The sequence below is a fragment of the Alexandromys fortis genome, unplaced genomic scaffold, assembly GCF_014885135.2.
Source record: "Alexandromys fortis isolate MF-2015 unplaced genomic scaffold, M_Fortis_MF-2015_v1.1 scaffold_57, whole genome shotgun sequence".
Lineage (NCBI taxonomy): Eukaryota > Metazoa > Chordata > Mammalia > Rodentia > Cricetidae > Alexandromys > Alexandromys fortis.
This window is the reverse complement of record NW_026067941.1, coordinates 2,989,727-3,015,929: the sequence shown is the minus strand read 5'-3', so window position 1 is coordinate 3,015,929 and position 26,203 is coordinate 2,989,727. Positions and strand designations below refer to the sequence as shown.

Sequence of the window (26,203 nt, the reverse complement as noted above, 5' to 3'; positions counted from 1 at the left end):
CTCCTCTCCCCCTCCCTACTCTTAAGAAAGCAGTTATTCATTGGTCAGCAGACATGGGCCTATGTGCTACGTTAGTTGAGTCAGTTCAGGAAGCAGGTGATTCAGGCTTAGTTTTTTAAACTTTATATTCATGGATCTAGCCTTCAAATAGTTTCAGAAGGTTTTTTTAGTCTACTGCAAGGATGAAGAATAAACAACAAACTTAACTTCCAGTTTACTTAAGGGGCATGTCTCTCTAGACAGTGATGCAAATTAGAATTTGATCATATTTATCAGTTTTATCATAAACTAGATTAAAACAGATTATCTCTGAGACCATTCCTCATGTGACTGACAAAGTGAATTTTCAAAAATGAAAATTTGAAATATTAAAACAGTACACTGGACTTCAGCCTGAGAAGAATCCTACCAATGTAGCATCTTGCAAGATTCGACCTGAGCTTTCTGTCTCTCTTAAAGCTATCAACACTAACTTAAAGGCATAGTCATTTTCAGTTGTATGGATTGTTTTTCACTGATGTCTTTGGTCACTTCAATATTAATTAGTTTACTAATAATAAAGCTCATTAATAAATCAATAAGTTGAACTAATTAGATGAACTTCGACTCTACCCATCAACTAGAATTTGTTTTAGCCTTTAGACAATCTGTACATAACTGAGACTGTTCTAGAAGTTGCTATATAGCCACTCAAAATCAGCCTACATAAGCCTTCTGAGTCCTAAAATTATAGGCATGTACTACCATCCCTGGCTAGGTGGTGATATTCTTTTTTAAGTGTACTGTTCACAAAAGAAGAAGTTTGGTTACCAAGGGAGCATAGAACTGCTGGGTTTTTGTTTTGGTCAACAAACTTGAGTTACGTAAGCCTTTGCTCATGAAAATGTCCTTTCCCATGACTCATGGGATTTCCAGTTTTCATTGTATGTCTTCCAAACAATGGATAAATAGGCATAAGATCGTAAAAAGGAAAATCTCCCCTACAAGTTCCCAGAGGACACACCACAGTCTGTCTGTATGCCAAGCTAGAGTTGGTATTTGGAGGTTTGTAGAGCCTTCCCGAGGCCTGGGAGAAGTTCTGTGCTGTCACGGCACACAGAATTGAGATGCGCTGGAGAAAAGAAAAACCCAAAAGACCTTTCTAGACACAGCATCACATCCTGCTGTGGAAAGGAGTTCCTGGTCACTAGTGGCGTTGGAGCACTAACACAACTGTGATATTGCCAGCTGATAATCGGGATGCAGCCAGTGTTTGCACGCTTGTCCCAGAACTTGGCTCTCAGGTTCCTGGGAGAACAGTGTAAAACAAGACTCCAGAGCCTGAGTGCTGCCACAGAGATACTGGCTTTCCAGGGCTGTTCATTCATAAACAGATGAAGTCAAGCTAAGAGAGATGCTGCCCCTTAGTGAAGGAATGGGGGGAGATGGAGCGGGAATGTTGGCCTTCTTGAGGTCATTTTTCCCTGTTAGAACTCAGGCAAAAGTGAAGCAAATGGCCACTGAAGGGACCCAGGGCCTTTAGGAACTGCTGTAGTTTGTCAGACAATAGAGGGCGTAAGGTCCAAAAGAGCCTGTCTTTGGACTTCCTAACCCTGGAGGTTAGGCTAAATCAGAACAGTACAGTTTCCGGGAGAAATTTAGCATGAGCATATCTTTTCCCTGGAGAAGTGCTGACCCTGGAGGAATTTAAAATGCTTAACAAATTTTTAAATGAAGTTTTGTGGTACTGGAGGAAGCCCTGTGTATGTAAAGTCCTGAGTGTGTGTGGTTGACACGAGCCAGCCACATGAAGGACCACAGCCTCAGACCCATGAAAAAGTGGCAAAGCCTTCTTTGGAAGTCTGATTTGCTAATGCTGTTGGTGTGTGCAGAAAATGTCTACCATAGTTTCCTTTTCTTGGATTTTTGCAGCCTGAAGAGTGCACCCCAACAGAGAGTGCTCCTACTGGGGTTAGCTAGACCTTTCTCCTCCATCCAGCTCTTTACTGTACACCCCGCCTCCTGGTTTATCTGTGTAATAATCCACCTCCTTTTAAAACTGTGTGCAATAGCCCTGCCTTGCTGTTCAACTGTATATAACGAACATGCTAAGCTCCTGGGTGCTGCGGTTTCTCCATCAGAGAGCCCAGAAAGCCAGTCCCGGCTCTTCTCTGTCCATATACCCATGTGTCTGTTATCTCTTCATTCCCTTGTGGCGCCAGTCAGGGCAAGTCCTGGGAGCCACACAGGATGCAGTAGATTTTGTTTCTGTAACTGGGCAAAGACACAGTGGAGTTAACCTTCTGATGGAAAAGACAGTACATTTTGTTCACATTTTCCGCAGGAGAAAGGTCTCAGTGAAGATTGTTTGTTTGTTTCAAGACAGGGTTTCTCTGTGCAGCTTTGGAAACTGTCTGGAACTCGCTCTATAGACCAGGCTGGTCTCAAACTCACAGAGATCCACCTGCCTCTGACTCCCCAATGCTGGGATTAGAGGTGTGAGCCACCACCATCTGGCTCAGAGGTTTTTTAAGAATATTCAACACAGAGCAAGATGGATTTTTGTTGTTGTTCTGTGTTCTGCTGTGCTGTGGGTTGAATGCAGAGCTTCACGTGTAAAGGCAAGAGCTCCACCTCCAAGTGACAGCCTCAGTTCTCAACATGGATTATTTTTTTTTAAGTGAAGAAGCACAAACAGCTAATAAGTGACAGGCAAACCTTCACTTGCTCACCAAACATTTGCTTACTAGCTTAAACACCACTGCTGTTGAGTGGATTGATTGCAATATGGCTCTCCGAATGGGGCTTTCCTAACTGCTGTCTCTTCTGCACAGATTAGGTGACAAAACATTCAGGGAAGGGTTTTCTATTCTCATGATTTCCCTTTTAGTGGGTTTTATGAATCCCATGTAATTCAAGAATTATTATCCACTCATGGTATTAATCTGCCCACTCTGTTTGAGTTAGTTTTGCACCGTTTAGTGGGTCCCATCATCTGTTCAATGCTCCCCCATTTCCTGGGTAAAGCTATTTTTTCCATGTAGTTCTAGTTTCTTTGCTCCTCTCCCTCCTTCTTCTTTTCCTCCCCTTTGATACAGGTTCTCACTATGTGGCCCCAGTTGGCTCAGAACTCACTGTGGAACTCAAGCTTGCCCCAAACTCTCAGAAATTCTCCTGCCCCAGCCTCCCCACATTTTACTTTCTTTTAATGGAAATATCAGGGGTATATCACAGGTGCACAGCTATTTATGTTTATATTTCTTTTTATTGTTTACTTATTCTTTGAGAGTGTCACTGATATGTATGATAGATATATATGATATATTGTGATCAATATTCACCCCACTTCCCTCTCTAACTTTTACTAGGATCCCCTGGAATATGTCTTTCTCCCAGCCTCATCTTTGATTATTATGTTGTTCAACCTGCTGAATCCAACTAGTGCTGCCTCCTTGCACATGAGTGTGAGACCATCCACTGGGCTTTACCTGGGACAGGAGCCACATCTCCCCCAGTAGCCATCCACTGTCAATCATTTTTTTGTTTGTTTGTTTTTCGAGACAGGGTTTCTCTGTAGCTTTGGTGCCCGTCCCGGAACTAGCTCTTGTAGACCAGGCTGGCCTCGAACTCCCAGAGATCCACCTGCCTCTGCCTCCCGAGTGCTGGGATTAAAGGCGTGCGCCACCACAGCCTGGCCTGTCAGTCATTTTTCAGACTATAGGTAGGTCCTGGCACGCCTCTATTATACAATAATATTTAAGTTTAATATGCCTCTATGATTATGTAACAATTATATTAAATATGCAAATATAATAAGCATTTGAGTCATATGTAGAATTGCACATTTTGAAGCTCATACCCACAAATGTGTTTTGTTTTTCTGGAACAATGGAAACGCCAAGCAAAGTTAGCACATGTTTTCATCTCAATTCTAGGTATACCCTTACTCTGCTCAAATGTTCCACTTTTGTATTGCTGATTGAGTTGCAGTATACTGCGATGTACTGAAATTAAAAGGAGGTATGGGGCTAGAGAGATGGCTCAGTGGTTAAGAGTACTGGTTGTCCATCTAGAGGACAGTTCAATACCCAGTATCTATATGATGGTTTCCAACTGGCTCTAAGTCCAGTTTCAGGGGAATCTCACCTCACTCTGAGTGAGTAACCAATGAACGTAAAAATAAATGCTTATTTTTAAAAAGGTACACAAATATAATTTCTTGGAAGCATAGAACACCCAAATAAGGTCATTACAATACTTCAGAAATGTATGAATAATGTTACCAAAAATCTATGCCTGCCCAGACCTCAGAATGAGATTTATTCAAAGAAAGGATCCTTGCAACTAGAGTTAGGGCATGCTGGGTGAAGGTGTGTCACAAATCCAATGACTGGTGTCCCTCTAAGAATAACATAGGTAGGCAGAGGGAGAAGTGAGTCCAGCAGCTACAAAGCAAAGAACTATGGTGATTCCAGCAATCATCAAATGTCACGGAGAGTCAAGGAAGAAAACATCAAAGCCTCAAAAGCGAGTTCCACCCCTCTGCAACCTTGATGGAAAAGCTTGGATATCAAACAAAAGAGCAGGAGGTAATTCCAAGGTTAGCAGCAGCCAGAAGAGACCACCACTCCTAGGGACGAAAGGATATAGGATGAAGGCAGATGCTCTAACCCCAGAAGCCAAGTCAACTGGTAGGAGTTAGAATCACAGAGGAAAATGTTACTTCTACTGAAATACCACTCAAGAAGACAGCTGCCTTGCTCTTTCTGCCGACCTTCAACCTCCTGACAGAGGCCCCTGCTGAGCAGTCCCAGAGGAAGCCATCTGACTAGGAGGCCTGAAAATGTAGGTGACCGCCTGTCCCCAGTTGTCATCCACACCATGTGGAAAGGCAGGGCAGGAAATCTGGGAGCAAGAAGAACTGTGAGCAGCAGAGGATGACTCAGCTCTCTGAGAACAGGCATTGGCTTTGGGGAACAGGGATGGGAAAAGGTACTGAGTGGTTCTTGACGGCACTGGCTACCAATGAGTCCTTGAATCAGTTTCTTTTTAAAAGTATTTGGAGCAAATGTTGCAAAATATTAACATGGTAAAATTTGTAATATGGATTATTGGATGCCCACTATACATTTCTGAATGATTGGAATACTTCCCAAGAAGAAATACTATAGGGAAAAAAAAGGCATGTACCAGATTGGTGGTATAGTGGTTTGAATAAAATTGGTGCCCATAGCCCCAATGGGAGTGGCACCATTAGGAGCTGTGGCCTTGTAGGAGTTAATGTGGCTTTGTTGGAGGAAGTGTGTCCCGTTGTTGGAGGAGGAGCAGACTTTGAGGTTTCAGAAGCTCAACCAGGCATATTGGCTCTCTTCCTGCTGCCTGCTCATCTGGATGTAGAAATCTTGACTCCATATCCAACACCACATCTGCCTGCGCACTGCCATGCTTCTCCCATTACAATAATGGACTAACCCCCTGAAACTGTAAGCCAGCCCCAATTAAATGTTTTCCTTTATAAGAGTTGCTTTGGCCATGATGTCTCTTCACAGCAATAGAAACCCTAACTAAGTCAATGGTATTTTCATGTCCAGACTTACTTCTGTTTTCCACTGTGTTCCCAGGGTTGCTACAAAGTCTCTCAATGAACAGTGGCATCTGTGTGGGTTTCATAGGCTTGGTCACCACCAGCACTGACTCTTTGGCATGCTGGCACATGAAGGGCAAGGTGGGAAGGCAATAGTAGTTGAGAAGGTCACAGGGAAAGGACAAAAAAGAGAAACAGGAGAGGACTTGGGAGGAAGAGAGCAACGTATCAGCTCGAGCTCTCCCTGAGAGCACCGGCCTGTGATATTTGGCTTAGCCACTTATGAGCTGGGGGACAATGAGCAAGTGGCTGGTCTCCCCATGCCTCTATTATTGGCCAAGTAAAATGTGAATAGACTCAATGAGTGCGCTCTTGCAAAGAACACGTCACACTGTGTTGGACATGCTGGTTACTATTATTGCTTTTATTTTTTCTTCTTAGTGCCGTCAGTGTTACCATAGCTCCTGCTTTGACAAGCACATCCGATCATATGCAGGAGAGCACTGTTTGCTTCTTTGAATCACATTTCTCTGAAACAACCTGCTCCTGGTTGAACAACGACGATCTGAATACAGCATTGCCTTGATTTGGCTGCTTGGTGATATGATATCAAACAGCCTTGGTTTAAATCCATCTCAGGAGGAATTATTTGCACATCAGCACAGAAAGACTCTGTGAGCCGCTCTCATCGGGCGGTGCTGCCTCAGTAGTTCACATGGAAAGGGTAGTCCTCCGCATTAACTGTCCTGCAGCAACAGGCACACAGAAGACAACGTTCCACAAGAGCCACAAAGATGATCTCATAGGCATTTTATGTGATGTGCTCAACAACCTTTCTGCACTCTTAGCCTCCTCCCCCACAAGACCATGGGAACACAGAAGAGGACCCATACTATGACCTGCCCTCAAATGAGTATTTGAGAAAAGAGGACACGAGAATAATCAGTGGCCAAGTCCTTAGAATAATGGCCTAAGGAAGGCTCATTAGATACCTGGCACACAGCCAATGGCCTCACAAATCCTGTTTTGGTTCGTTCCCACATCATTGTAAAATGGGGAATCATGGTGAAATGGACAGATTGGTTGTTGTATTAAATAAAATACTCATATAAGCATAGAGTTTAGGAGCCGAAATATTCAATGACTGTTTTCTATTACTTGTACTATCATCACTACTTTGTAAATAACAGAAATCGATTTGGTGAGGTTACCCAATCTACCTGATGCTTCACGGACAATGAGTGAGTGTCAGGGCTTGGACTGGAAGCCAGCAAGGCGAGTCTCATTGTCAACCTCTACCTGGCACTTATAAGTCCCATTCCATCTGGCTCTCCCTATTCGATGCCCAACAGATATCATAAACATTTCTCAAACCCAGGCTACTCCTAAATGGCAATTCTGCTCTTGCTTTGCTCAAACAAAAATAAAGTCAAGCCAACAAAGCCCACACTTGATTGTTTGTTGTTGTTGTTGTGTTAGCAAATTCAATTTGCTCTGATTTCCCATTTTTTCCAAAATCCAATCTTCCTAATTTCTTCTATCACATTATGAGGTCGTCCAATGACTGTAATCTCTTCCCTAGGTTATTCTACCAGTCTCTCTGTAATTTCTAAGTGCAAAAATCAATGTTGGCATTCCAACCTATGAGATATGCAAACTTCTACACAAAACCCTCTCCTGGTTTCTCAGTTCCTGCAGAGCTAAACTCAAAGTTCCTCCCATGCTCTATATCACCTGTGTGCCCTTAGCCCAAGGTTGTCTCTAACCTTTTTTTCTTTCTCCAATAGCCTTTGCCTACTCGGTTCTGGCTTCACTGGCCTCCTTACTCAAGGGTTCTACCCCTCACCCCGTACACACCTGGTGTGTCTGCACCTGCGGCTCTCAGCATCAAGAATCCTATTCTATGTACCATGAAACTACCACTGGGTCATTACATATCAAGAAAATACCAGTTCCCATTCATTCTTTATGCTGTTTGCCCTACTTTATTTTTCTCTGTATCACTTGTTACTCTTTGAAATAGGCATGTGGTATCACTTCGGCTATCCCTGTCTCCTACAGTGGAACGGCATGCCTTTTCCATATCTGCAAAGTTTGAGAAACAGGTATCAACTGACAGCATCTTTCCTCAAGTTTTAATTTTTCACAACTGCCCCAAAATAGTATTTGAAGACAAAAGTCACCTCCCATGCCTTATTATCTCTTGAGCTAACCCTGTAAAACTTCAAGAAAACTCCTCCTCATCCTCCTAAACCCAGAACCACTCACATTGGCAAGGAACAGGCCCTCCAGTTTCTGTTGAAGCTGAGAATGGCAGCCATCTCTTCATTACTCAACTTGAAGTCAAAGACCTGGAGAATCCAGAGTTCCAAAAACATCGTTAGCCAGAAAAATGCTGGTGAGACCCAAGGTTCTAGTGCTTCTCCTATTGGGTCCACACTGCATACAAAACTAGTCTCTAAATCAAGACTGTGTTTGTTTAAAGGGTTTAGTACTTCAAAAGGAAGGAGACTAGGTTTGCAGCTATGCTGAGTGAACAGAGACTGTGATCCCTTAAGGACAACTGCACAGTTAATCTTCCAGGAGACATTTCTTCAATTTAGTCCATTCCTCTTCTCCTGCAAGGAGGGGTTTGTGTAGGCCAGAACAATCTGTTCATGGGTAGGGCAGTCTATGGCTCATGATCTAAGTGCTCTGTGGTAAGCAGGGCCATTTGCAGTGCTAAAAGGTACAGTTGCTACTTCTTGCCCCCTGATTGATTATCTTTGCCCAATGGTGATTCATCTCAATTCTGTTGTCTTAGCCAGTATTCTGTTGCTGTGAAGGAACACCATGACCATGGCTACTCTTAATAAGGAAAACATTTAATTAGATGAACATTTTGTTCATTTGGTTGTGAACAAAAAGTCCAAGAATCTAGTAGTTGCTCAGTCCACAAGACTGGGTGTCTCAGCTGGGCTTCAGTGTGTGTTGGAATCCCAAAGAAGTGGGGTCCAGTGCCAGTAAAGGAATGGATGTGCTAGCAAGGAGAGAGCAAAGAGAAAAAGTTTCCTTCTTCTATGTTCTTATGTAGGCTTCCGGCAGAAAGAGTGCCCAAAACTAGTGTCTTCTCATCTCCAGGTCCAAATCAAATGATGCATCTTCCTGCCTCAAAGGTCCAGACTAGAAGTGGATTCACCCACTTCAAAGCAAGCAAAAATAATCTCTCATAGGTGTGCCCTCCATCTCTGAATTGTTGTTCACTCTGATGGAGTCAAGTTGACAACCAAGAACAGCCATCACATCTATTAAGGCAAGCTCCCTGGGACAAGCATTCACAAGGAGGACAGTAGAAGGAAGGACACACTGGCAAAACAGACAGGGTCCCCTCTCTTCTACTTGACCAAGGAATAGCAGATGATCATTTTAGATCTTACCTGAATGTTCTCCTGCATGTGGGTGAGTGTCACAGACTTGGGGATGACGGCCACATTCCTCTGGATGTGAAAGCGGATCAGAACCTGTGCACATTGAGGGGATAACAGGTGCCCACTTACAAGAGCCTCTCCTAGTGTAAGGAAATATGTCTGTGGCTAGGACAGCTTTAGCTATGACAGTTAGAAATCAACTAAGGATTTCAGCATTAGGAACTCCTGGCAGCCTTACTCTTGTGCCCTTGGAAACAATGCCACGATTTCCCTAGTTAAGAATGTGAAGACTGACCCTGCACAGTTGGCACCCAACCCCAAAGACATGCTCTCGTGGTATGACCCGGGAACTTGGCAAGAAGCTGATGGGCAGATGCAGTCCTGGCTTCGCTGGTACCAGATGTATTTCCTGGGCATCGCAACAGACTCACATTTCTCATTTCTTCTTCTTCAAGGGATTAAAAGCAGGCAACACAATAAAACAAGGATAGTACGAAGGATTGCTGGAGAATAGGAAAAAAAAAAAAAAACAACAGTATTTTACCTGGGCTGGGGTTTTCTTGTGCTTTGCAGCAATTTCCTTAATCTTGGGATCCTCTAGTAGTGAAGGGTCCTCTGGCTTGGCCCTAAATGCAGAAAGGTAGCTGGAGTGAACATCATCATTGTGGATATTACTACCAGGATGGTGTCAAAGATGAGCATCACAGCCTTTTCCATTTGCAAAGCAACCAGAGGACCTGAAAATTTTTATCTTTCCCGTGGAGCTTTACCAGTTTGAGAAGTCTGCCCTGGCACTTGTTGGCAGAAATGGAGCATTGCCAGAGTCAAATATGCTCGATCTCTCTCTCTCTCTCTCTCTCTTTTTCTCCCTCTCTTCCTCTCTCTCTCTCTTCCTCTCCCAACCCTTACCACACAAGCTATGTGTTAGTCCTATGTCCAAACGCATTGCTATAGACACGTTTTTTCAGGTGCCTTAGAAATTCATAGCAATATATTAGCCAATTATGAAACATGAATTTTGAGTGATAAAGTAAAGCACCACTCAAAAACCTTACCAAGGTCTCTCTGGAGAGCCCAGGGGGCTGTAGGCTGTGACGCTGATACCCTTGGAGTGACAGAACTGAATTAGTTTTTCCTGAGTGAGGTAAGGGTGGCACTCGACCTACAAGAGAAAACATCTTCATCACTAGGGAAGTAGGCCTTCCTGAGTGGCTCAGATGGAACTCTGGGCACAAGGAAAGACCAACACAAAGGCTAAATATAACCTACTTATGGATGTGCTACAGACCAGACCCAGAGATCTGCCTCCCGCCTCCCTAAGTATCCTGGACACTGATCCCTGAAAGACGACTTTGTCCATTGGCCTGCAAATGTAGAAGCAGTCACCAAGCAGGATTCTTTCACCAAAGGGAACTTACCTGGTTGTTCACTGGCTTGTGTTTCAGTCCAGGCTTGCTCAGGAGCCTCTCAATCTGCAAGTGGTTAAAGTTGGAGATGCCCAGGGCTTTCACCAGCCCCTGGTCCACCAGTTCCTCCATGACCTATTACAGGAAGGAATGCAGTTTAGATGGCTGCGGGAGGATACAGGGATGCTGGCTCAGCTTTACAATGATGCAGGATGCTGGTAAATTTGCAATGGATCCACCATTACAAGTTTAGCTAAAGCACTAAAATCAAGTCTCAGTCCAGACCCTGGTGCCCTCCGGCTGTTTTAAGCCCCGCTACCCAAGCTCAAATAATGTGAAATGAGAAATATGTGAAGGCTCTGCACTCTTTCTGCTCTCTATTCATCCAAACCTGGGTCATCCACCAAGGAGGCTCTAGTCTGTGGAATGGCATCACTTCTGTGGGATGTATTTTAGTATTGGTTGTTTTCTGCTATTGAGGATTATTAAACCTAGGGCCTCTCGTATACGAAATAGACGTTCTACCACTGAGCTTCATTACGGCCCATTTTTAACATTTGTGATTGAAAGGACCCTGACCAGCTCGAGCATGGCAGTGCTCCGGCAAGCCCTGCCTTTCCCCCCTTATTCTCTCTCTTGCTAAAAGCCATTAGATTACAATCCTGAAGCTAGCCACCAAGGTCTGTCTCCCTTATTTCGCCACTTCCTCCTCCTGAGGCTGACTACCAAGGTCCAGCTATCGAAGTATTGAAGTCCAGCAATCAAAAGTCCCCTCTGGCTCACCTAATTAGCATGCCCAATTAAAATTAAACACCTCATCCTAACATTGGGTTTCTCCTTGTGCCTTTATGAACTGTCATTTTCCTGTATGCCACATCTGTCTCCTGTCTATGCAGAGCAGTCCTTGTGTGTGCACGCACATCTGTCTCCTGTCTATGCAGAGCAGTCCTTGTGTGTGCACGCACATCTGTCTCCTCTCTATGCAGAGCAGTCCTTGTGTGTGCACACAGACATGTGCATCCTTCCTCCCTCTCCTCACAACACCCCTGCCCCTTTCTCTTATTCCCTTCCCCTTTTTCCTCATCCTCTATCTCCTGTCTTTGTCTCTTATTTCCTGCCCTTTGTCCCTCTGGAGCAAATAAATCTCCTTTGTGCTGAGAACTTGGTCTGAGAACTTGTTTTGGGGGGTCCTGAGCCAACACTTCTCCTTCCAGGGCTAGTATCTCTCTACCCAAACTAGGCTTGACCTTTGTGATAACTAGTTTTATGTCAACTTGACACAAGCTAGGGTTATTTGGGAAAATGGACTTAATTTTAAAAATTGCCTCCATGAGATTTGCTTATGGGTAAGTCTGTAGGGCATTTTCTTAGCTAGTGATTGATGCGGGAGGGCCCATTGTTGGTGTTGTGAAGAAAGGCAGTAAACTTCTAAACAGATTGTGAGGAAGGAGGCAAGGGCTTAGAGGTAGGGATGAGCAGGGCGTGTTCAGCTGACACTGTCTACTGTTTCTCAGTCTTGGCTGCATCTTGGACCCTCTGAAGGCTATAGAAGAAACGGGTATCTAGACTCCACTCCCAGTACTTCTGATTTCCTTTGGGATGGATATTAGGATGTTCAAAATGCCCTCTGTTGATTTTAGTGTACCAGGATGAGAAGTACTAGAGTGAGTAAGGAGTGAAGAAGACTTTACTAGGCAAAACAGTTTAACATTGATAAGATCTGAAGGTCCCAGCATCTTCCCAGTGGGGAGGAAACCAAGCGCTCTGGGTGTATGATCCGTCTGTCCTTCCTCACACTCAATTCTCTTCCCCTATTATAGATTGTGGCCGATGAACTTTCTATTGGATTGGTTGTGGATCCATAAAACTACCCTAGCCAGACATATTCCATTCTGCCAAGATCAAATCAGAGCAATATGATATCTTTTTATGTCTGTGAAGCTTTTATTTAGGAATCATTGTTGGATTTATTCATGAGACAGCAAATCAGCCCCAGTATGAGATACTGCGGCAGAATTGTCATCTTAATATGACATCATTTAAGTGCTATGGCAAAAATGTTATGGAACAAACTTCAGACACACTAGTGTTCACATCACATAGTAAAATATTATGAAGTCTCTAATTAGTACCCTCAACTCACTGCAAAACGAGCAACGAAACCAGGCTGTCTGTGAGTCTTGGTACACACATGGCAACATGGCTGATTCTGTGTGCATAAGCCCTTCTGTTGTTTGTTAAGCATCAATCAAGTGGGATCACACTATAGAGCCTCCTTATGGTTGTAGTTTTGGGGGATTAATATTTTTCCTTTCACATCTAATGCCAGAAGCCTCATCCAGTCTTAAAGACCCAACCATATGTACCCGAGTTGTAAAAGTCTGTTTCTGTTTGGCTAAACCAGGCCTTGTGCTTGCTCTACAAGTATTCTGCCAGAGCTAAATCCCCAGCCTCCAGTCTCTCATCCTTCTAAATTCCTTGTAACAAATCTTCTGCTACTAGTGGGCAAAGTTAATTATTCTTTTGTCGAGGATAATTCTTTTAAATGCATTTCCAGGTTTCCTGGGGAGATGAAATAAATGAACAAACATCTCTTCTATTCACACCAGTGGGGTACCAACAATGAGCAGACCGAAGAATTCTACCCAAGTCTAGTTCTTGAAACAGTGAGTTTAACTGGGCTAACTTAGGAGTGACCATACCCACAAAGAAAGGACATTCCTAGGCAGGGTGTGAGCATCCTGTGCAGGTAATCACAGCCTCTCTAACTACACAGCAGCAGGCAGGCCATTTCCCCAGGACATCGTTCCTCAGCGCCAGGGTTTCCAGTGCCGCCCCAGGGGCAGAAAGGCTGCCCTGCCTTTCTACCTTCACCCTCAGTTTGTCACATGGGTTTTGCGCTCTCCATTTTCTTACCATGACCAGCTAAAGCTCAAAGTGGCGGGAGCACTGTGCTAGGAGACGAGCACTTTGGGACGAGCCATGGAAAAGTAACTTCTCATCAATTCCGTTCTCTCCAGAGAAGGCAAGTTTCCTAGAGGCTGAAACGCAGTGCGATTCGGGACAGCCTGACAAACAATACGCTAATTCTTGGCCTCTGCCTTTTCTAATCATTTATGACGTGTTCTTTCACTTTGTCCCACCTTTTAGCATTTATTTGCAAGAGGATCGTGACTGTGCTGGCTAGTTCTGTGTCAGCTTGGTACAAGCTACAGTCATCTGAGAGGAGGGAACCTCAGTTGAGAAAATGCCTCCCTACGATCAGGCTGTAGGCAAGCCTATAGGGCATTTTCTTAATTAGTGATTGGTATGGGAGGGTCCAGCCCACTGTGGACTAGTGGACTAGTGGTTCTGATCTCTATAAGAAAACAGACAGAGTAAGCCATGAGGAGCAAGCCAGTAAGCAGTACGCTTCCACGGCTTTTGTATCAGGCCCTGACTCCAGGTTCCTGCCCTGTTTGAGCTCTTGTCTTGACTTCTTTTGCTGATGAACAGTGATGTGGAAGTGTAAGATGAATACACCCCTTTCTTCTCCATATTGGTGTTTCATTGCAGCAATAATAACCCTAACTCACACAGTGGTAAAAGATATTAGAGACAAACAATCAAACTTTAATTATTTTTGCATGATTATGCAAGTCAAGATCTCAACTGACCTAAAAAGCCTGACACTTGTGTTCTCTGATGTCCATGTGTATTTACTGCCAAGCAGGACACTCAATGCCTCGGCAGCTGCTGAGTCACACAGATCTGGATCCAGTCTAGACTGTGTCACGTGTTTTCTATGTGACCTGATGACTTACAAGTCTTCTAGGTGAGGATTTTATATTCCATACATGGAGAAGCTAATGACCAATGGGCTCTTTAATCCTTGCCACACCCTAACAATATGCATTATTATTATATATTATGCTTTTTTTTTAAATTATTGAGACAGGGTTTCTCTGTAGCTTTGGTGCCTGTCCTGGAACTAGCTCTTCTAGACCAGGCTGGCCTCAAACTCACAGAGATCCACCTGCCTCTGCTTCCAGAGTTCTGGGATTAAAGGCGTGCGCCACCACCGTCCGGCTATATTATGCTTTTTTTTTTAATAACGAGGACAGTGAGGCTTATGGGAGTTAATTTTTTACTCCAAGTTGCCCAATTATTATGAGCCCCCAGGGCATCCCTCTGTTTCCAGGATGGCATGTTTATATCAAATTGTGATGCAATTTGTGTTTCCTGCCTCACTTAGATCTCAGTGTAAATAGGGTCAAAGGGAACCCCAATCCATCTGGTGGTGAGTAAGATGTACTGAGAGAATTGGAGAATTCAGTGATGAGATCCCATACAAGGCACATGGCCTGTATGCCAGGGTGGAGTCAATGGGTATCTGACAAACTTATCTCTTTGAGTACATTTTAAAGAAACCAGAACCTACCTCCCAAGCATCCAAGAATGTGTATTTACTGGTGATAATATCTCCCTTTTCATCTGTGGGGAAAAACTCCTTCCCAGGCTGTAATGCAAAAGAACAGACCCATTAGAATGTTCATAGATAACCATTCCTGTGGAGAGAGGTCTCAGGACAGGGTGGTAAGAACACCCCACACCTGCGCAGCATCTGTTCAAGCTCTGGAGAACACACATCATAGAGCCCCGGGGCCATCTCCACTCAGTCTACCACAATAGGTATATCTTCTATTTCTGATACTGCTGGTTTGGCTTTACAATCTGCTGTTCGTATATTGCAGAAGCCATCATTATCACCGTGAAAATTGACCCAGCATACCAAGGCCCATACAAACTTGGAGGAAATTTTAACTTCAAGGCAATTAGGCAAACATCCAATAGAAAGGGCATGGCAGCGGCCAGCGTCTATGGTCACAACCTGCCCAAAGATTAGACTTGGAGTGGCACGTCACCATCACTTGTAGCTGGTCTTGAGGAGAAAAGGCTAAGAATTCCATTTCCTTCAGGCTCTTGAGAGCAGGCAGGAGGAGGCCCCCAGCACTGAGTGACAGTTTTCCTGGGTAGGTTGACTGCCTCCCAGCATCAACAGGCTGACAACGCATGAGTGCACTTGGGCGAGCAAGAGTGTTGGGCCTGAATACTATTCCAGACTCTCCTATGAGGTTCCCTAGGAGAGGACCGCTGGGCACAGAGTCGATGGGAAGGTGACAGACCTGTCATATATAGCTGGGCTGGCAAGAATCACAGTTCCTTGAAAACAGAATTAAAGCAAAACCTAAGCATGTGCCATCCCCAAACATCGAATGCGGATCCAGAACCCTTCTGGGCCAGAGTCCTTCTGTTCTGTGCAAGAGCTCCTGCCCCTGCTCTCTTTTCTGCCCCCAGCTCAGGCACAGCTGCTGCTCTGGCATTTGCTCAGCATCTACAGATGGGGCAAAGAGCAGCTCAAACCTGGAATCCCTGTGGCCAGTGAACTAGATACAGGTCCAGGTAGTCCAGCTTCAGATCCGTGAGGGTTTTCTGAAAGGCTTTCTTCACCAGGCTTTTCTCGAAGAAGGTGGGCCACAGCTGCAGAGTGTGACATGAGGACATTAGGACGGGGTAAAGAAAGGGCCACTCCACAGTCACCGGTGCTCCCTCCTTTGAGATTTGCTGTTTATCTAACCCCAGGGCAAACCATTGGTTTATAATACAGTTAGTTAAGAAAGGCAACACAGTAGGTCAGCAAGTCAAGGTTGTGCCTATGTGTTCTTCCATGCACCTGGCATTCTGTTTCCGAAATCGTTTAGCACACTTGACCTCTGGTTAGATATGTTTACTCCTTTGCTTTGCTGCCAGCTCCCAGGGAACAGGCATTGTGACTAACCCTTACATTTCAGACATCCTGATGCTACTGAGAACAGTTGTCCTTATTGTACTCCCACAGCCTGAAGCCTGTCGGGCTCAAGGGCTGAAATATAAATTTATCTAGATGTGGCCACTCCCCACAGTGGGTCTGTGTATTGCACCAGATACAGTTTCCAGGTACCTGGAACTAGACTGTTTTAGTGAGTTATGTCCAACACAAAGCCTAGGACCCCTCACACACCAAGTCCCTTCTTTTTTTTTTTTTTTTTTTTTTTTTTTTTTTTTTTTTTTTCTCTGTAGCTTTGGTGCCTGTCCTGGAACTAGCTCTTGTAGACCACGCTGGCCTCGAACTCCCAGAGATCCGCCTGCTTCTGCCTCCCGAGTGCTGGGATTATAGGCGTGCGCCACCACCGCCCGGCAAGTCCTTTCTTTTTAATAATATTTTACAGTTCACTTTTTTACTGAACTGAAATAAAAGAGATTCCTGTTTAACAATAAATAATGCTCCTACTATTTTCAAAATACCCATGTCTGAAAAAAAAGAAAAACAACAACAACAAACCTTCAGAGCCAGACTGGTAAGAACAGCACGAGACAGTACGTTCTGAAATGCATCTGAATGCACCCCTAGCCTCTGCCTACCACTTAGCAGGGGGATCCTATTAAGAAAAGATAGAGAAGCCAAGGGTACCAGGCTGCTCATTGGAGCCATTCCCAATATAGGAAAACAGCAAGGGTTGGGGCCAGCAGTATCTTCTTCCAGTACTGACTTAAGAGTGTGAATATTTACTTCCCGGGATATCAAAATCAAGGACGAAGGAGATTAGGAGAAAAACAGCCACATAAGAAAGGGTTCTTAATGCGGTCCAGATCTTCCCTTTGCCTTGAAGCCACTGTACCTTGCTGACAACGAAGAGGTCCTCCCGCTTCACAGCCTTCTCCTGGAGCTTCTCTCGGATCCCTTCGCCCACCTCACTCTCATTCTCATACAGATAGGCACAGTCAATGTGGCGATACCCAGCATCAATGGCCGCCTTCACAGCTTCCTTGACTTTGCCTGGGTGAGACTGAAAAGCAAGAGAAGGGACCATCAGATGCCCCTAAGGCCCCCTCTTGCAGGCTTCATATGGACCAGATTCTCAAAACTACAACCTTACTGGGGTTCTATTTCCAAAAGGACACTGGGGAGAAAAAAACATATGCTGGAAAACTTTTCAAAGGAAAAGTGATTAATGAAAAAGTAGTAATTTTTTGTTTTATTAACATTTTAGGTTAGCTTATGGAGTGACGGCTTTCGCCATGGCATCTTAATACATATGACATTGTAATGATTACCATCCCATGTCCCATTCTAGTAATCAATTATTACTTTTTCCCTTTTGTAAGCTGATTTCGAAGGGTCTCTAGTTTCTGGGAGTGGCAGATGGCTCCAACATTGTAATTCCCTGAACTCTGAAGTGACAAAGAGGAATTTTCAGACCCCAGACAGTTCTAAGCACCTTGAGCATGATCGTTACAAGCTAAATCTAAACTCTACCGTGTATTAATATGAGGCTGAACAGCTTTCTCAGTCTCTCTAAACCTTGACTGACAAATTAGAGAGCTACAATTTGTGCCTTCTGTTGCTTGCTTGCTGTAAAAATTATATCACACCACCTGACAGCAAGATTCAGGAGGTGCAGGTCACGGAATAATCACTGTTTCATAAAGAGAAAGAGCAGAAAGCCTGGTAAATGCTCGTTCTTTTTCATGGATTTAAAAGAAGAAGAAGAAGAAACTAGAACAAGAGAAAAGGCCATTTAAAATACCACAGTCTGACCTCACCTAGTACCCAGAGAGTAGCTTAGGAAAATAAAAACTTGCAAGTCATCTCTCAGCAGACTATAGTGGTGCCCAAGGGAGGCAGAGGCAGGAAAAGCATGAATCTGAGCCTGCCTATGTGCAGCACATCACACACACACACACACACACACACACACACACACACACACATGATGTGTGTTGGTTCATGGTTATGAATGATATCAGCACATGGAAGGCAGGAAGACTGGGAGTTCAAGCCAGTCGAAGCCATACCGTGACTTGGAAACCAGCCTGAGACCCTGTCTCAAAACAACAGAAGAAACTCAGACAAATAAAAAAGCATTCCAACCCCCACAAAATCTAGAAATTCTTTCTGTAGTTGTTAAACATCAAGAAGATCATACAACAGAGATCAACAGCTATACCATCTTGGGGCGAAGGAATTTCTGCCAGTCCTTCAGAGGCACTGGGGTCCAGGCCCAAGCCCCACCCTCCTGCACGCATACTAATGAGTACATTGTCCTTTCTCCATCCTGAAAACGACTTCTGTGTAGTCTCTATGTCTCTGTGGAAATTCTGGAAGTTCACCTCGGCTGATTCTTCCGAGTGAGTAGATTCCCTGGAGATCTACAAGTGATCATTCACTGTTTTGATGAATGTGAAATTGTGATTTGAAACAAATCTATTCTAGTAAGATTTCAACCCAGTGTTGAAAGAAAAAGAGATCCTAGTGAGTATAAAAAGGAAAAGAGAAACAGGGGACAGTCTGGAGATGAACTGTGAGGGACAGAAGAACAGAAGGGTTTTAGAACTAGCTCCTGACAAGCATGGTGGCTTCGCCTGAAATCTTAGCACTGGAAAGCCTGAGGCAGAAGGACCCCAAACCAAAGACAGCTCCTGGGAACAAGCTGCCTAATGCCATGTTGTGGCTGAGGGGAAAGGCAGCGAAGGCAGAATTAGATGGCACAATGTCAGGCTTGTCCCAAGAGAGGCTGGGAAATCTGCTTCACTGGACACTAGAATAAATCTCAGGACATTTTGCCAGGAAAGATTAACATAGCCAGGCAGAACCGGTGCCGCCAGTCCAGGCTCTCTGTGGTTCCGGTGCTGGGCCTTTACTGTATACCAGAACCATGGAGAGTCTTGATAAAGGGCAGATGGCAGTTCAGTAGCCTGGGCTGGGGTCTGAGACTCTGCCTTTCACACAGGCTCCCAGGCCAGATGCTGCAGATGGAGTCCCATGGGCAGCAAGGTGAGCTGGGTCATTTGGGAATTCTTATTCCCTCTTTCAATCACTCAACCAGAAACAAAGTAACAGCAAAGACAGACCATGCAGGAAGTTGCTGAGTCCCAAAGAAAAACAGTTAAGAGAGTAATTGCCCAAAAACCATTTTGTGTTTAACATACAACATCAACTTGATGCTTGCTATAGGAACTATCATCATTTCTATGAAATCCACCCTCATAGTTTTGAAGCCTGGAGCATCTCGGAGAAAAGAAAGCCACTTGGGTTCTGGCTCTGGAGTTCAAAACCCTGGGCAGACGCTGTGCAAAGAAGAAGAAATGCCAAAGTGGCTCTTGAGGAGAGCAGGTGGCCCAAGATCACCCACTCACCTGCCAGGTACCCAGGCCCACGATGGGCATCTTGGCTTTGGTACTGAGGTTCACAAAGGTGGCCATGGCTGCCGCACAAATGGTTCTTCCTGAGCAGATACAGACCTGTGCCCTGGTTAAGGAAGCAACAGTGGTTTTATGTCCTGGACCAGGAGGCCAGCTCTTACAGCATGGGCAGGCAGCCAAAAGCTAGGGTCTGGCACTACAACAGAAACGTTATTTTGTCTTTTGTCAGATTGGGTAACATGAATGAAGACTAAACACTACCGAGTGCCAAGGCTTCCTGATCCGGAATGCATGGATTAGGTTTTTGAGTGCCACCTACAAGTCTGTAAACTAGAATAACACAAGATGGGAGCTCTTTCCAGGATGAACTGATTAGACTATTTGGGAAGGGACGGTGTCACAGGAGGAGGCATGCTGTAGGGAGCTGTGTGGGCTCTGAGAAAGCAAGCTTCCAAAGGTCAAATGGGGAAGCCGACTCAAATTATTTTGAAATCAACTATCTTGGGACATAGGGATCAATAAAAAGGGGCTGTCTGTCTGAGATCAAACAGACAGTTGGACAGATATCCTTGCAGAAAGACTTTTTATGTAAGGCTATGGTGACCTTTATCCCAGTCTATGGTTCCAGGAGTGCCCATAATTTAATTTGCACTCGCCTCCTTACTCTAAGACTTTTGGTAAAGATTCTCATAGAGCAAGAAATTGCCTGCTAACCATTTGGCCAGGACTGTTTAGTACTAAAATTATATTAATACCTACTTTTAAAAAAGTCTTTGGTTATTACAAGATGTTATGTACTCAATAAAGGATGAAAAATAAAGGTGGTTATGAGACTATGTATCACTTCATATGTTCATATATATGAGTTTTTTAAAATCAGCTCCTAAACAAAATTGTGATGATGATCCTGATGGAAGTGGTGGTGATGATGACGCTGATGATAATGGTGATGATAATGGTTATGATGATGGATTTTGCCTCCATTCAGGATCTAGAAATAAGAGACTTTGTTCTTATTGTTAATTCTGAGAACTTGATACAAAAAATGGGCATAAAGATTTTAACAAAATTTTGTAACTCACAAAAGCACTCTATTATTTTATCTTTGGGATTGATAGAATAGACTTCATTTACCCCCCCCCCCCACAAAAGGAAAACGGAGAGGCAGGTACAGATTTAAGCAAGGTGACCCCATTCTTATCAGTGATGGAGAAAGAGCATGGGCAGGCTGTCTGCCAGGAATGGGCTCCCATCTCCCAAAGCAGGAATAAGTACTATGAATGCTTTCCACCCTCTTCTATCCTTACCCAACCAGAGTAAAACCTGGTTTGTTTTTGTCTTGTTTTGTTTTGTTTTTTGGTCCTAGCCTTCAGTAGCCCAATTGCCATCTGTCTAGCCATTCCCATGTAAAGATACCTTTAATTCCCCTACTCCCAGGCCCCTCCCATTCAAATTTGCAAATACCACGTTATTTGATCCTATCTGTTGCAGGGGGAAGTTTCTCTGATGATGGATGAGCAAGGAACTGATCAATGAGTATAGCAGAATGTCAGGAGGAGTCATTTTATTGTTCCTTGCAGGACAGTAGTATTTGGTTGTTCTCTGTCTAGTCTCAGGTCCTTGGTCAGCCAAGCAGTGTTGGCTATAGGCTCCATCCCATAGAGTGGGCCTTAAAGCAGATCAGATCTTGATTGACTACCGCCAAAAACTTTGTGTCACTATTGCACCAGCGCATCTTGCTGGCATATCGCCATTGTAGATCAAAGGGTTTGTAGCTGGGTTGGTTTTTACCTTTTTCTTTGGTAGTGTGCACAGTACCTCCTAGTTCCATAAGGGTGAAGACTAGGTAGGCACAGCAGCTCAGCTTCTCTGTGTTCAATGAGTTGTTTTGGAGCTGCCTTCAGTAATGGGGCATTACAAAAACATGCAGAGAACCACTTGCCCAGCTCCAACCATGACACGTGAACCAGTAAATGACATATATTCACAAAAGTACAAGGTATAACCCAAAAAAAGTCTTTGTTCCCCAGAGGTGACCTTTAGAGTTCTACTCTGCTCCAGTGGGGAAGTTCAGTCATGGAGGGTTTTAGACCAGAAAATTTAACTGACATGTTGAAGGGGGGGGGGGGGTCTTAGAGATTTTACCAAAATTCTCACCAAAGTTCTCACCTGAGAAATCAACTTGATTTTGTTCTGGCTTGTGGTACCCAAAGCAAATTCCCATGTTTTTGATCAATTGAATCTCAACAAAATGCTGCAAAATCATTCTTAAGAACAATATTTTTAGCTGTTGTGATGCACGCCTTTAATCCCAGCACTCAGAGGCGGGCAGATCTCAGTGAGTTCGAGGCTAGCCTGGTCTAAGCTGGTTCCAGGACCATTTTTTACCAACAAGAAATGATTCTGGGGCAATTTGGTATCCACACGTGAGAAAAACAAGTGCTGGTGACTATGAAACACCACCAATAAAATTCACTCAGAATGCAATATTAAAAGTATGAAATGAGATGCGCAAATTCTAAGAAAAGGACATGGGCACACGTCGTTGTGACTGGATCAGGCAAAACTTTGTGTTAGGACATTAAAGCCTAACAGCTCCATCACCATGCGCCAGCATGCTTCAGAGACACCGCCAAGGAGAGCAAGGAAAGATGGCTAGAAGAAGAAAATACTGGCACGTTCATGTGCCTGATGAAGAACTCACATCCAAGACATACAAAGGATTACAAACACCAGCAAAAGGTTAACCAATTTAAAGCAGGAGAAACAATCTATCTTAGACCTCCTCTATGAGGTTCACTAATGGCCAATAGGTCCATGGAGACCCCTGTGCTCCACATATTAGGGGAATGCAGATGTGATCCACACACCACGTCAAGGAAACCTAGTTTAGTTTTAAAAAAAAAAGTGGAAAAAGGGGCTGGAGAGATGGCTCAGTGGTTAAGAGCATTGCCTGCTCTTCCAAAGGTCCTGAGTTTGATTCCTGGCAATCCCATAATGGCTAAGAACAATCTATAATGAGATCTAGTGCAGACATACACACAGACTGGGCCATAAATAGGCTGGGAAAGATATCAGAGAAACATCACCCTTCACAATAGCCACAAATAACGCAAAAATCTTGGAGTAACTCTGACCAAACAAGTGAAGAACTAGGGCCACAGGCCCACAGGCCCAAAGGGCCATAATCAGAATTTTATTGATTAATGTTAAGACTGTAAGGCACTATGAGAGAGAAACATTTTTAGATTCTCACATCTTGAGTTCTCATGTCTTTATATAAATAAACCTTAAAGCACATGTTTTCCCCATCATTGTGACATTACCTTAACACTCAGGAGAAATCTGCTTTGTGAGTTTATCCCTTTTTTGAGTCTGGTAATGGGGCAGGAGAGTGAGACCTGTGACCTGATTTCTACACAGAGAACTGAGAAGGCAGTTGGCAAAGATACCCGTCATCAAACAGCATCAGAGATCTTGAGGAGGATAAATTTTACCTGAGTTATTGATTGAAAAATGACAGAGACTTGATTGGCTATCCAAACAGCCACTCCCCAGGGTCCTCCACGGTCACTGAGGGCAAGGCAACATTTGTCTTACAGTATCTTACAGGGCCTGTCAGGCTTCAGAAGATCTTGTGGTTTAGGAGTCTATAGGAAGACCAACCTACCTTGCCCTGGGCAGCCAGGCTATCAATTCGTCAGGGTCCTGTTGCCCACTGACTGGGGACCTTCAGCAGTTTAGATGAAAGGCAGTTTTGCTCAGTGGCTAGTGCTTTCAATTGAAGCAAGTTATGGATGGACATTCTTCTGTGCCTATCTATCTTCTTTGGAGGAAGTGGGGTTGCTGCCAGGAGCCAACCTGGCTCTGTTATGAAAAGCCTTTTAATAATTAAATACTTAAATGTCATATTTCCCAGTTCTTTGAGCATTTGAGGGCTGTCTTTTGGGTATCTATGACTACAGTATAGGATCTGCCTGAAGAGCTGGATCCAAGCTGAGAGGTTGTAGAGGAATGTTTTACCCAGAGTCCTCCAGCTTGATTGTAACTTGTTTTAATTTAACAGTAAAAACTGACAATAGTGAAGAACAGCTTACAAGAAATCTCTAGGTTAGCTTTTGCTAATATGAAACAGATCTCTATAACCTTAAATTTTTATCATCATATAGAATATATTTTAATGCAGAGTTAAACCACATATATACAGTATGTTATAACAGATTTAACCATATATTCATCATCATTTAAAAGTAAATACCAATTTAAAATATTTGAGACTTATTGCTTCCTTTGTCTAGAAGGAGATATAATGAACAGAGCTCATTAGGACTGCTTAAAACATTTTTAACAGTAGGTACATCTACAAATATATGCAGTTGAATTTAAGCAGCATACACATATACACACACATGCAGAGTTAAAGCTAGCTTACATTTGCATATAAAGTTGAGAGAGAGGGAGGGAGAGAGAGAGAGATAGAGAGAGAGTGAGAGAGAGAAAGAGAGAGAGAGAGAGAGAGAGAGAGAGAGAGAGAGAGAGAGAGAGAGAGAGAGAGAAAGTGGAGAATCACAGTGGCAGATTCCTAACAGGTGGGAGCAAACATATCTGCTGCAGGTGGGTAGGGTCTCTGCAAGCTGGGAGAACTAACAGGTAGCAGGTGGCAGTCACATGGTTACCCATAGCAAAGATGGCAGGGGTCATCTGACTTGCCCTCCTTGCCCTTAGTCAAGATGGTGGTAGTCACATGGTACAAGGAATGGAGAAACCATGTGTCCTTTAGAGCAGTCGCATGAATTTTAAACAGATCAAAATAATAAGAGAGTCATGCAGGATGCATAAAACATAAATTTAAAACAGAATCACTTCCGTGCGGCCACACACCATTCACACATTATTTCATACATGAAGTAGACTGGAAACTTCCCCCAGCATGTGTTGCTAGCCCACAGTGGGGTGGGGAAGAGGGACTTGCCCTCCATGCTGGATGGCCTGGTGGTAGTGGTGGCTTAGATGGGATGGAGAGAGAGAGAGAGAGAGAGAGAGAGAGAGAGAGAGAGAGAGAGAGAGGGAGAGAGAGAGAGAGAGAGAGAGTCAGACAAGCAAAGAACAGGAAAAAAAAAAAGAACAGAGGTTGCACTTTCAACTATGGTTCACTGTATCCAACTGTGGAATGCAGAGTGTCCCTCGTGGGACCGGCTTACCACCCTTATATTTTTAAAAAAGGATAACATTGAATAGATGGGAATGAAATGGTCTGTCTTGTCCCTTTAAGAGACAAGCCCCACCCACTTACCCCTTCTGCCCAGGCAGATCTTCCTTATGCTTCCAGCCTGCCCTCTCTCTCTCTCTCTCTCTGCCTGGTTTGGAAGAGGTAGCTGCTGCCTCCTCTCCTCTTCCTCCCCCTCCTCCCACCTCTCTCTCTCTCTCTTTCTTCTTCTTCTTCTTCTTCTTCTTCTTCTTCTTCTTCTTCTTCTTCTTCTTCTTCTTCTTCTTCTTCTTCTTCTTCTTCCCCCTTTCCCCTTCTCTTCCATAACCATTGAATAAACTCTACACTCAAACTCTCTCTGCATGATGTATCTGTCCTCTCTCACCCACTGTGGTCTCCCACCCACCAAGGTGACCCACCAAGGCCTCAGGAGACTCCCTAATGCCTGGGGGAACCTCCAAAGGCTCAGGTCACCCCTCGTGGGACCGGCCTTCTCCCAATCCTCATATCTTTAAAAAAGAATAACAAAATGGACAGTGAGATGCAGTACATGCAGACAATGGAATGGGAATACTAACAGGTACGATGGAAATGTTCTTTTAACGGGACAGACACCCTGCGGCCAAACTGTATTTTTCTCTTTGCTCACTATCCTACTCCCATTCTTGGAAGGACTATTTTTTCTTAACAAAAGTCTCTATTTCTGTTTCTAATCATGTGTTCCTGGTGTAGCCCTTTGTCTGGGCCACAAGAACTTGTAATCAGGTGCCCTCTGAAACCAGACCCATATCCTACCACTAAGCGTGTTTTTACTTTTTTCCTTTTCTTCACCTTTTTTTTTTTTTCTGGATATTTCCTCAATGCCTAAGCAGGAGCTCTGAACTTTCTGGCCGTTCTGCTGGTTCACCGTGAGTCAGCAAACTCAGCATAGCTGACTGTGGAAGCCTAGATTTTCTTAATGTAGACAGGAACTTGGTCATTAGAGTGACGTGATGGGGCAAGGATTGTGAAACCTAGAAATCCTTTGTAGTATACAGAAAAACTGTATACTACACCCAGGAAAACAGGGTGACAGTAGCGACCTTTGTCAGGAAACGGGTTAATTAGTTAGCTATTTCCCTGTTAAAGGTCAGCTTATATACCCAAGAGAGGCCTTATCATGCAACAAAAATATATGCTCTACTATGTTCATAGCAGCATTGTTTGTAATAGCCAGAACCTGGAAACAACCTAGATGCCCCTCAATTGAAGAATGGATGAAGAAAGTATGGAATATATACATATTAGAGTACTACTCAGCAGTAAAAAACAAGGACTTCTTGAAGTTTGCAGGCAAATGGATGGAAATAGAAAACACTATCCTGAGTGAGGTAAGCCAGACCCAAAAAGAGGAACATGG

The 26,203-nt window shown here is 44.0% G+C and overlaps 1 protein-coding gene across 1 annotated transcript; it reads right to left on the bottom strand.

The window, feature by feature from the left end:
• Positions 1-5,959: 5,959 nt before the first annotated feature.
• Positions 5,960-19,758, bottom strand: LOC126505200 (aldose reductase-related protein 2-like). Its single transcript, XM_050147985.1, has 10 exons — positions 19,593-19,758; positions 17,075-17,242; positions 15,780-15,896; positions 14,797-14,874; positions 10,389-10,511; positions 10,026-10,132; positions 9,515-9,596; positions 8,980-9,063; positions 7,832-7,914; positions 5,960-6,309 (listed from the first exon to the last, which is right to left on the bottom strand). Exons 1-10 carry the CDS (start codon positions 19,656-19,658, stop codon positions 6,267-6,269), a joined length of 951 nt encoding a protein of 316 aa, XP_050003942.1. The 5' UTR covers positions 19,659-19,758; the 3' UTR covers positions 5,960-6,266.
• Positions 19,759-26,203: the final 6,445 nt, after the last annotated feature.

Bases quoted from the DNA above. Each gene is read 5' to 3' on its own strand.
- LOC126505200 (XM_050147985.1), bottom strand. From the start codon at position 19,658: ATGGCCACCTTTGTGAACCTCAGTACCAAAGCCAAGATGCCCATCGTG. The intron at 14,875-15,779 runs GTTTGAGCTGCT...TTTGCATTACAG, and splicing joins ACTGGCCACAGGGATTCCAG to CCTGGGAAGGAGTTTTTCCC. The intron at 9,597-10,025 runs GTAAGGTTTTTG...TTCTGCATTTAG, and splicing joins GGCTCTCCAGAGAGACCTTG to GGCCAAGCCAGAGGACCCTT.